General features: G+C 37.3%; 1 protein-coding gene across 2 annotated transcripts; it reads left to right on the plus strand.

Moving 5' to 3' along the window:
- The first annotated feature begins 1,211 nt into the window (after positions 1-1,211).
- Positions 1,212-11,320, plus strand: CUNH5orf24 (chromosome unknown C5orf24 homolog). Of its 2 annotated transcripts, XM_046468069.2 has the most exons (3): positions 1,212-1,350; positions 6,899-7,328; positions 9,034-11,320. In XM_046468069.2, the coding sequence occupies exons 2-3, from the start codon at positions 6,902-6,904 to the stop codon at positions 9,072-9,074; spliced, it is 468 nt and encodes a 155-aa protein (XP_046324025.1). In that variant the 5' UTR covers positions 1,212-1,350; positions 6,899-6,901; the 3' UTR covers positions 9,075-11,320. The 2 variants fall into 2 exon arrangements, with proteins under 2 accessions (XP_046324025.1, XP_046324024.1); XM_046468068.2 differs by having other exon boundaries at positions 6,899-11,320.
- Positions 11,321-11,940: the final 620 nt, after the last annotated feature.

Genomic DNA, 11,940 nt, shown 5'->3' on the forward strand with positions numbered 1-11,940 from the left:
TCAGTAACTGATACACCAGACATCTTTTTTTTTGGTGGTGGTGGTGGGGTACTGGCAATTGATCACAGGGTTTCACACATGCTAGGTAAGTGTGCTACCATTGAGGTCCGGTCTATTTATTTATTTTTGGTACCCGGGATTGCACTCAGGAGCACTCAACCACTCAGTCACATCCCCAGCCCTATTTTGTATTTATTTAGAGACCGGTCTCACTGAGTTGCTTAGTGCTTCACCTTTGCTGAAGCTGGCTTTGAACTGGCAATCTTCATGCTCAACCTCCTGATCCACTGATATTACAAGACATGTACCCACTCCCCCGCAGGTTTATTTATTTTGAGACAAGGGTCTATTGCTAGGTTGCCCAATTTGGCTTCCAACTCGCCATCCTCGTGCCTCAGCCTCCTTAGTAGCTGAGATTACTAGTGTGCCTGGCCACACGGCTTACTGCATCAAAGGAGTTTGTAATCAATTACTGCTTGTCCCATCACTTCTTGCTTGATGGTGGAATGAAGAATATGGCAATTCTAAAGAGGCATAGATGTAAAAACTTAAAATATGATGAGACTTTATCACATGACCCTAGGTCTGAGGATCCCAACACCTAGTATATGAATATTCCCATTTTGTTTGCAGATGGAGATTTCTCCTTACCCATCCGTTAAGAAACCAGTACAGACCAAGTCCCTTAACATGGTGTGGGAAGCCTACAGCACAACGAGGCATTAACAAACCCTTTTCACAAACAGCTTTTTAAAAAGCTGTCTCTGGAACGAAACTGTTGGGTTCAAATCCTGATAATCATTTATTAATCCTAAATTGTAGAAATGAGGTGGGTGGATGTTCCGACATCACAGAACTGGGGTGAGAATCAATCCAAAAGAATCAATCCCTTTTAGGACCCTCCTATCCAGCGTCCGCTCACAGGAAAACCCCAGCTCAGACCGCTGGCACGGCCTGGTCCACATCGCGCAAGCGCAGCCTGGCCTCTTGGGATCCCTCCCTAAGCTCGCGTGTGCTAGTCGTCGGCGGGAGACTGGGTCTCGCGATGCGTGTGTGCGTGCGTGTGCGTGCGCGGTCCTCGCGAGCTCGCGCACGCCGCTTCTCGCAATACGGGGCTGTGGCGGCCTCTTCCTCCTGGGTCCGGGGCTGCTCGGTGCGCGGTGCCTGCGGCGGGAGCTGGACGCCGCTTTTGCCTCGCCGCCGCCGTCACCAACATCAGTGCCTGTCTCTCTGAATCCTTCCCTGCCCCGTGCAGAGTCGGCGGCTGGGGAGAAAGCGACGCCAGTGTGAGGTTCCCAGCCGATGGGCAGCCCCTGGACTCGCTGAGGGGCCGGGCTTCGAGTGGCCGAGGTAGGTGGGTGCGCGGCTTTTCCAGCTGGGGGAGCGGCGGCGGGGCTGCGGCGCCCGCGGGGAACGCGAGGACCGCGCCTGGTAGTTAGTGAGGAGAGCGCTCCGACCCGCCCCTGCCAGGGGCTCTGGCCTGACCCAGAGAGAGCGCAGGACGCGGACGTAGCCTGCCTTCCCGGTGTGGAGCCATCACGGGAGAAATTCCTGCGGCGGGGCGGGGGAGGGCTCACCCTTTCTTTTCTTTGAGAGGTCAAAACCAGCAGTCCTCCCTCCGCCTTTTAAATAAGAGGCTGATTGGCGTCTAGACGAAGTGGCCTGGGTACTTCGACGCTTGCAGAACTCAAGAGTGGACAGACAGCAGGTTACGAATTTTGATGTTGGGAGGGTACACAGCCTTCTCTTTACTGTGGGCGCCTATCTTCTGCAAACTTGTTATTGCAAATACATTAATAATCGCTTTTGGACACACAACTGGTGATACATTTTCGAACGCCTTATGGATTCTGGCACTGAGGAAACTGCGCCGTAGGGCAAAGGGAGTGGAAAGAAGACAAAGGAGGCCGTTATTTATGTTCTGTCCTGGTATCAAAACTTTCCATGGTAGAGCAGGGTATGTAGCAACTGGCTTTTGTTGGATGGACTTTCAGCGTGATTGAGATGGGGTACAAACGAACACTTTATTTAGATTTATAAAATCGTACGTGGTGATATGTAATTATTAGCCAAATGTTCTTAAGTGTATATGTCTGAGAATTGTGATGTTATCTTTGGAGTAGAGCAGAACTTGGGTTTTTTGAAAGGAAAGGTTTCTTCATCTTTAGAAAGCCCATGAATGCCTTTGAAATTACTAAAAATAGTTACAGTTCTTTATGTTGGCAGTAATGACTGCCACGTTCAAGATAAGGGAAAAGAATTCTTTTACCAAAAAAACAGCTCACTGAAAAGAGTTGGAGAGTTAAAAATACACAGTAAAAATCGTCAGGAACATCAAGTTTTAGGTTATCCTTTAAAAATTCGAATTTAATCATGGTCAAAATATATTGAAGCTCTTAGTTGACCCCCCTACCTTCAGTGAATCATTTTAAAAGATATTCTTTAACCTTTAGTGGTCAACACAGTGGCTTCCATTCACTCCACACTTTTTAAAAATGTAGTAGTCAATCTCAACTTTCTTAAGAATTGTGCATGCATACATTCAAAGAAAGAATCAAGAATAGTTAGCTGGCACTCCCTGGAGCGGAAGAAGGGAGAGCAATATGAAATGCAAGGTTAATGCTTATGTATTATGCAGATGCTGCATACAGGCATATATACCTGCATATAAATACATATGATGGTTCTGCACACAAGGATCTGATAGTGCTGATTCATATCTTAATAAGGTTGAAGTCTGAAAATTGGATTGTTTTTAGCTAATTCCTTTTTTAGTTAACTATTTACAGGAATAATTGTCATTAAGTTTCTTGTTTAGTTCCTTAGTTATTGGATAAATAATACTTATTTTTTGACCAGTGGTAGGGAAGGAAAAACAGAAAATTCACACTTCAGAAGTATTCTTTATTCAGTGTGTCATTGTTACCCGTTGGAATATACAGCTGTACTCCTGTCCATTTTGTGTCCTAGTACTTAGAATACTGTCTTGCATGGAGTTGGCCCTCTATAAATGTGATCTATGTCAAAAGCAAAATAACACAATACAAACTGAAGGCATAAATTCCTGGAGAAGATTAAAGGAATCAGAAATGTGTGCTTTTTTTGTTTTTTAATTGTACATTTGAGTTTTTATTTTTTTCTCAGTGTAGTTTGGTATCTGAGTAAAGGATATGTGGCATCATTTTTTCTTCTAAAAGCCTAACATAATATAAGCTGAGACTATATATCCTGAGTGCTGGCAGATTGTGAATGTTGTCATATATTAAGATAAAATGAGGTAAAGGAAGTAAGGTCCAGAGGGAAAGTTTTGGTAAGGTTAGTGATACAAATTAAAAAGGAAAGACTATAAAACATTGAAACAGATTATAGACAGATTATTTTCTTCCTTAAGTGGCAGTCTCACCTGTGGGAGAAAGAACTTGTACACTTTTCTTCCTCTTTTTATGAGAATGTTCTAACAGGATGATTTCTGGTTTTGGGGGGAATGGTAATTGTTTTCATTTCCTTTATTTATTTTTTTACAGAGCTGGAGATCAAACCCAGGGCCTCACCCATGCTGTGCAAGCACTCTACCATTGAACTATACCCTAAGCCCAATTTTCAAATAATAAAGTTGAAAAGGGGTTTACTTTTCCTCTGATAGTCCTTTCACAGGTCTCTGGGTTTCTCCTTGTATTTGCATATGATCTCTAGTCTAACTTTATGGGCAAAAAAACGGTTATTTTGATTCCTATTTAATTCTTGTATCTATTTCTCAATTAGTGTATGTTGAGGAATGTGTGTAGTCTTTTTTTTCCCATTTGGAAGGGAAATCTATCTGTTTTTATATGTTACCAACAGAAAGGTTTGTGGATATTTGTCCTGGAAGTGGCTAAAGAGATGTATAAAAAATAGGAATATTTTAAGTTGAGTCTTATGATTTCATTGTAATATAGCTGAGTGATTCCCGTGGTGGGGAATGATTTTGCCCTCCAGGGAACATTTGACAATATCTGGAGAAATTTTCGGTTGTCACAAATTTGGGGAGTGGGGAGAAAGGAAGGTGTTGCTACTGACATCTAGTGGGTGTAGACCAGGGATGCTTTTTAACATCTTATAGTGCACAGGACAGACCCCACAACAATTTTCTTACCCAAATGAGTGTTGCTATTGAAAAACCTGCATACAAATATATATGATTTCTGTACTGTAAATTGTTTGTTCAGAATTCGGATCATCTAAATTCATATTTGACTAAACCATTTCCCTATGTGTGACCCTGGCGGTTACTTAAAGTCTTTGCCTGTTTCTGTAAAAATAGGGAAAATAATGTAAGTTTCTCATAGGCATGTCCTGAGAATTAAATCACATAATGTGCAAAGTGCCAAGTTTACTGCTTGGCACATATCAAATGCTCAAAAACTAACTTTAGGTAAATGTATGTTTGGAACTTATTTTTAAGATCTATCATTTCTTACCTAATATTAGAATTGGAGCTGGTAATGTGATATTTAATAAGTAATTCTCCTTATATCTTTGGGAAGTGAGTGAAAAAAAATATTCTTTTTTAGTGATTGTGTTTGGCCCAGTCTTGTTTTATATTCCCAGGCTTATAAAGCTCTTGCCATAAACAAGTAGCTTCTCATTTTAAATATTTTTCCTTCATACTTAAGACGTTAAGTCAGTTGTCCAGCAGTTCTATATCTATTGATTCTCAGCAAGCATTTAGTAATCCAACAGTTCGATTCTGATTTGATTCTCAATTCCTTTTGCCTTTATAAACTACACTAAGTTTACAGTGAAATCAGTGGCAGTGACTCAGGAGGTTGAGGTAGGAGGATCACAAGTTCAGAGCCAGTCTGTACAACGTAGTGAGACCTTGTCTCATAATATAAAAAGGACTGGAGATGTAGCTCAGTGATAAAGTTCCCTTGGGTTCATTCTCTAATATAAAATAAATAGGTAAATAAAAATTAAAAGGGCTGAGGATGTAGCTCAATGGTAGAGCACCCCTGGATTTAGTACTCTACAAATCATCATTGTCATTACAATAAAATTTTAAAAATGAGTTTACAGTGGTTTTGGTTCACTATTTATGACCTCTGGTAGTAACTATTTTCATAACTGAGATGTTGATGCAGTTATACCCATATGAAGGGTGCAGGCAAACATTTAACAAATTGAAACTGGACCTTAATGTACATTTTGACTTTTTTCCTAAATCCAAATTAGAATCCATATCCTTATCTTTCTTACCTGTTGCAATGTAGTACCATAGTCTGTAAGGCTATGGCTATTTATGGCTGGCTTGTCATGGGGTGGTATTAATACTTTTTTTTTTTTTTAATAGTACCTGGGATTGAACCCAGGGGTGCTTAACTACTGAGCCATATCCCCAGTCCTTTATATTTTTTATTTTGAGACAGGGTCTCACCAAGTTGCTTAGGGCCTTGAAAAGTTGCTGGGGCTAGACACAATATCTTTATTTTATTTTTATGTGGTGCTGAGGATCAAACCCAGGACCTCACATATGCCAGGCCAACGTGCTACCACTTGAGCCACATCCCCAACCCAACAGAGATATGAAAAATTGTGATACATATGTGTATTAAGAATTATAATGCAAACAAAAAAGTACATGTATAATGGCATAAATTGGCGTGAACATACTTTATATACAGAGATACGAAAAATTGTGATCTATATGTGTAATAAGGATTGTAATGCATTCCACTGTTGTCGTGTATGAAAAAAAAGTTGCTGGGGCTGGCTTTGAATTTGTGATCCTTCTGCCTCAGCCTCCAGAGTCACTAGAATTACAGGCATGAGTTGTATGTGACTTAATACATTCCTTAAAAAAAAAAAAAAAAGTTGTCCATGGATTGATTGATTGATTGATTGATAGATAGATATGCAGTGCTGAGGATTGAACCCAGGGTCTCAAACATACCAGGCAAGCGCTTTACCACTGAGCCACAACTCCAGGCCCAATACATGTTTAGTATAGAGAAAGAAATCACATGGATATCCTCATAGTCAGAGACTTTAAACTGTTCAGGGCTCCTGTAAGGAAAGAAGATCCTCACAACACTTATCATCAAGGAAGAAAGCAGTGTTGCACATTGAAGATTTTGTCTTCAAAATAGTTTTTTTTTTTTTTTTAATGGTTGTTAACCATGTTTTTGTAGTATAAGTCTGTGTGTGTGTGTGTGTGTGTATTATAAACATATAAAATGTTCACTCATTTTAACTAATGGGAACCTTATTTTCCCTTTTGTGTTGGTACTGCCTTCTGTTTGGCTAGAGGATGTTTGAAGGGAGTATGTACCATGGGTCGAGAGAGATTATGTTCTTTGCTTGGCACATTCTGTCCTTTGTAAAGTGTAACATACACTCAGGGTTCTGTATAAATAATAAATTACAATAATGATGGAGTCTCTCTTGTGGAAACTGTGGTCAGGTTAGAAGTATACATGTTAGGAATATAATAAAAGGCCAAAGGGAGCCATTCTAAGAAAGTTAGGCAAAGTGAAAAAAAAGAATCAGATTAATGAAGAGTTCTTGGCATTATTATTATCCTTTTGGGGTTTAATAATCTAAAAGAAAAAAGCCTACAAAATGTAACATTTGTTTTCTGCTTATACCAGCTCCTAATCAGTGAATATTATGATTACTAAATTAGTATTATGATTGAGTTATCTTATATGACATTTGTCCTACCCGTGATTAAGTTGAGAAAAACAAGGATCTTTGAATCTTATGTGTTTGTTTATAAGTGGTCTAGAGTCCTGCCTGTCTGCCTAATTTTAGGTAGTCTACATAGTTGTTGGAAGACAGACTATTTTCCCACTGAATGCTGTCTGTCAGATATGTATTTGTGTATGTGTATTTATGCATATTTGTCTCTTATTTTTGGTAGAAAATGATGCATCCAGTTGCCAGCAGTAATCCAGCGTTCTGTGGGCCTGGCAAGCCTTCCTGCCTCAATGAAGATGCCATGAGAGCTGCTGATCAGTTTGACATATATTCCTCCCAGCAAAGCAAATACAGCCACACTGTCAGCCACAAACCAATGGTTTGTCAGAGGCAAGACCCATTAAATGAAACACACTTGCAGCCTACAAGTGGCAGAAGCATAGAGATAAAAGATGAACTAAAGAAAAAGAAAAATCTTAACCGATCTGGTAAGCGTGGCCGGCCTTCAGGAACCACCAAATCAGCAGGATACCGGACCAGCACAGGCAGACCCCTGGGAACTACCAAAGCGGCTGGATTTAAGACAAGTCCAGGCAGACCCTTGGGTACAACTAAAGCTGCGGGATACAAAGTCAGCCCAGGGAGACCTCCAGGTAGCATTAAAGCTCTATCCCGTCTTGCCGATCTTGGTTATGGCTGTGGCACTGCTGCTTTTCCTTATCCAATGATGCATGGCAGAGCAGTTCATGGGGTAGAGGAAACCAGCAGCGAAGTCAAGCCACCCAATGAATGAATGAGGCAGGAGAGGAGGGCCACATTTAGGAGATTGTGAATAATCCCAAAGCTTCATGGTTTTATTTTGTCATATAATTTTATATTCTGGACTTTCTAAATTTCTTTTTCTGTTGGATTTTTTCCCCCTGCTTTTGCTCAGAAGCTGCCATATGCTGGCTGACAGATCCATTCAGGGCATAGCAGTGGCACTGTATTTGTACATAGGTTTAAGCATAACACCTATCATTTTTTGTCTTTCTTTTAGGGTTATGATTATGTCTTCTGTTTTATTACTACTTTTGGGCCATTCTAATAGATGCTTTATATGCTAAACAACTGAAACCATTATATACCTATATTAGTTTGTGAAGTAAGCCTACAATATAATAAAGATAGTATATAAGGTATTTTAACTGGTGGAGCAAAAAAAGCAAACTAATAATTCAGGATTACTTGAGGTAATGGCTGTGTGAGTTTTTGTAACATTTTCATGAGAGTACACAGCTGTTTGTATGCTTTGGAATTTACATAGATTTCAGATGTTAAAAACTTATTTTTAATGTTCTGAGTTTAAGCAGCTTCTTATTTATTGATCTACATGGCATTAATTGATTTAACCATTATTCATAAAAGAATTCTTTAGTGTTTGCCTCTTAGCAGTGTTAGGTTATGTATTTTTAATTGCCTAAGAGCATATATACCAAACACTACAAACAATTCATATTTACAAAAAATTTAAACTATTTTATAAAAACTACACATTACATTTTTGGTGAAATACAATGCATTCTGAGAATAGCATTTTTAATATAATAGAAAAAAAACTTTCTTAAGGTCTGCATGTAGTTATAGTCACTATATTTTGATTTTCATATACTTGGTGGATTTTAAAGTATTATGTTTAAAAACATATTAGTAGTGCTCATTTCTTCGGAATTTTCTTAGTTTTTCTGAGAAGTTGTCCCATTGCATAGCACTTACTATGTTTTCAGGTTTATATTTACCAAAGGGCACAATTTGAGTGGTAGACTGTAAAATGGTATTAACAGAATGAAGTTTCCTGACTGTCAGAACCCAAATATTAAGAAATATAGAAATCCATCTATGCATGAAACATGTAAAAGAAAATTGTTGCTTAGTCTAATTAAAAATATTATTATGGCTCTAGTGAGACCACTTTCTCCAAAAGGATTCCCCGCCCCCGACCCAAATAATGTTTGCTTAAAGCAAAATAGAAAAAAGGAAGAAAGTGTTGGGCAAAATGTACCATTGAGGTAGAGGGAAATCTCTCCTCCCTTCTTTCTGAAAGTGATGTTCCTTATGAATATGCATTTTATTCATCATGAGTTTGTTCTAAAAAAATTTACAAACTTCAGATTTGAAAAAAATTCCACTGAACTTTAAAGATACAATGTTTGTACTTCCAATTTTAAATGCCTTTGAGATTAAAATGTAGATTTGCAGGACCCAGAAACTTAAAATAATTAAAAACTTAAAAGGGCACATAATGTGTTGGTTGGGCTTGCTCTCAGTTAATGAAAACTGATTGCAAATGGATGTCATGTTTCATACCTTTTTTATCAGGAAAAAAGCAGCAAGCCTTCAGGTGTTCCAGTGATGCCTGACACAATGAGCTGGACTTTATGCTGCTCTTTACAGTAAGAGGTGTTGCATTTTTTGTGGGGACTTTGTGCACTGGCGACTAAGACAGTGACCTCAACAATATTAGCTTTGCACAAACCATAGCAAACAATGTTGGATGACTACATAATTAATTGTAACATTCTGGCAGCTAAATTGCTACAAAAGTTTCTTCTTGCAGAAGCTTAGAATATAAAACTTTGAATAATTTACTCAGAACAGTATAACTTCTGACACACACAAATGCTTGCATCTTTATTCATGTGTTCATCTATCCAATTCTCTTCACTTAGCTGTTTCTCAAGATGATGTTCAGCAGTGGCTGCTTAGAAATACTTTCAAGCTAGTTCTTGAAGACAGTTTTTTTAATGTACACCATTGTTAAGGATTTGGTTGCATGTTAAGTCCATTAGACATTGCCCTTTCAGTTTCTTTTCATCTCTGATTTTGTTAAACATGCTCTTCCTTATATCCCCTGCCTTTTCCTGCATTCATTCCCTCTCACCCCAGCACATCTACTCAGTGGTGCTGTGCTGTGTGTCAGAAGATAAAAGCAGGTGTATTATTGTATAATGAATTTTGTATACATGTTTCTGAAATGGTGAAATCAGCTAAAGGAGGTATGTTTATAATAGTGTTTATTATCAGGAGCTATGTCCCAGGAAAAAAGGGGGACAAATGGCTATAGTTGTGAATGGATAACATCTTTTAGAAAGCCAAGTTTACTGTTCATGTGAACAGTTACCTGGACTATTAGATCTATATGCTGGAGAACATCTCCTGATTCCACTTAACTTTTCTCCTTGTGAACAGTTCACTGGTGCCATGCTGAAGAGAAAGACATATAAGTGATAACATGAATGAAGTCTTAAAATATAAAATATTTTTACTTCTATATAATCTAAAGACTACATCGTGCATCTTTTGTAACACTGTCTCTTGTCATGATAAACACTGAAATAGCATGTTAAACAGTTGCCTATACTTTTAATATAATCAGTTGGGGAAAACTGGCCTTTCCCCCCACTGTATGATTGTTCCTTCAAAGGTAAATTGCTGATTTTATACTGTGTAATTCTATTCTTCACAAAATAGGTTTCACTATTCTATGTTAAACTGTTGGTCAGAAAATGATCTGCTTTTCAAGTAAGTTTGCTTTACTCTTTTCTTTAAAAAATATTTTAACACGTCTTGTTTACTATTGTTATTAATAAGCTAACACAGATAAAATTTTCATTTTTTCACAGATGAAACCTTGCATAACTAATCTTTAGTATGGGATGATTTTGATACTATGTGGGGGTTTTGCACTGGATATTAAAAATATTGGCACAATGTATTGGAAGAAAATTAGTATCTTGTTTGATTTTCAATATTTGGGGACATTTTTAAAATCAGTGTTTCAATTAAACTATAAAAATTCTATATACATTTTAAAAGAAACATCTATCAAACTGTGTAAATTTACATATATTTTCATGAAATAAGAATAAAGTTTCTTTGAGTTAACAAGGGAAAAGAAGTCTGGATCCGTTAGGTTAAGGGTAATTCATCCAGTGTAAGAGTAACCACAGTGTATGAGCTAAAAAAAAAAAAATTAATAAATAATAAACTTCTTTATATTCTGTGAAGCTTTAAAAGAATAATTCAGGGGATACTGATTATAACTGCTACTCTGTTAGTCATTGTTCCCATATGCAGTAAAATTTTATGATCCTTTATAAATGTGTTTATAAAAGTGTTCACAATAGTTCAAAATATTTTTTTCCTTGGACAAAATAATTCCATGCTATTATGTTTTTGTTTTAGTATAGCTTAAGTATTTACTCTTAAACTCTAGAATATATCTAAATCTTTTCTTTGGTTTTTCCCTCTTCTTTCAAGTAGATAAATCTGTGCCCTCACATATAATGTATTTGATTTTTGGGAAATTTAATGCTATAGTAAATCCAGTGTGTGATTTAAAGTAATCAGACCACTTTGATTCTTTAAGTTTTTACAATTTCCTTTCCCACATAATTATGGAGAAAATAATTACCAATTACCTGATAATAAGCACGCTGTCCTCTGCTGTAAAAAGTCTGAATAGATACTGTGTATGTTTTTATGTCCATGAACTTGAGCTACTCGTGTGCAATTATGTGTATGGGAATGGAGTAGTGTTCATGATTTGTATCTACATCATCATATGGATGTATATTTATTAATAAAGTCATTACTTTAAAACCAACTATGTGTTGACTACTTTTATTATTTTTAGCATAGTACCTTTTCATGTAGAGTAATAATAAATAGTATACCTTTTTCATGATTGTGGATAGTGTATTTTTTTTTAATTTCACATTCTGAAATCTACCCCTCTAAACATTTTGTTTTTCTTAAAATGGTTATATATTTGTAATTTTAAATCCTTGAAAGTATGTTTACTTGTCTTTCCATTTTCTTCCAATTATTAAGCTACATCAGGCTAATATTCTAAGGCTTATATTTAAATCTAAACATTATTGATCCCTTTGGTTTAAAAAAATTCAGGTGGCGCATGCCTATAATCCCATTGACTTGGGAGTCTGAGGCAAGGTGATTGCAAGTTCAAAACCAGCCTCTGCAACTTAGTGAGGACCTCCCTAAGCAATTTGGCGATACCTTGTCTGTAAATAAAATATTTTTAAAAATGGGCTGGGGATGTGGCTCAATGGTTAAGCCCCTGTGGGTTTAATTCCCCCCCCCCCCCACCAGATTTTAAACATGGCTCATTGTATTCTAATTTTTTATGTTAACTTTAAAGAGACCAGCATGGGCATCTTTCATAATTGTCAAATATCTGAGATATTAAAAATATGCTTTCCCCTA

This window comes from Marmota monax, unplaced genomic scaffold (genome assembly GCF_021218885.2).
Source record: "Marmota monax isolate L192 unplaced genomic scaffold, Marmota_monax_Labrador192_F-V1.1 WCK01_AAM20220418_F8-fsc00196, whole genome shotgun sequence".
NCBI lineage: Eukaryota > Metazoa > Chordata > Mammalia > Rodentia > Sciuridae > Marmota > Marmota monax.

Coding starts and splice junctions, on each gene's coding strand:
- CUNH5orf24 (XM_046468068.2), top strand. CDS start 6,902: ATGATGCATCCAGTTGCCAGCAGTAATCCAGCGTTCTGTGGGCCTGGC.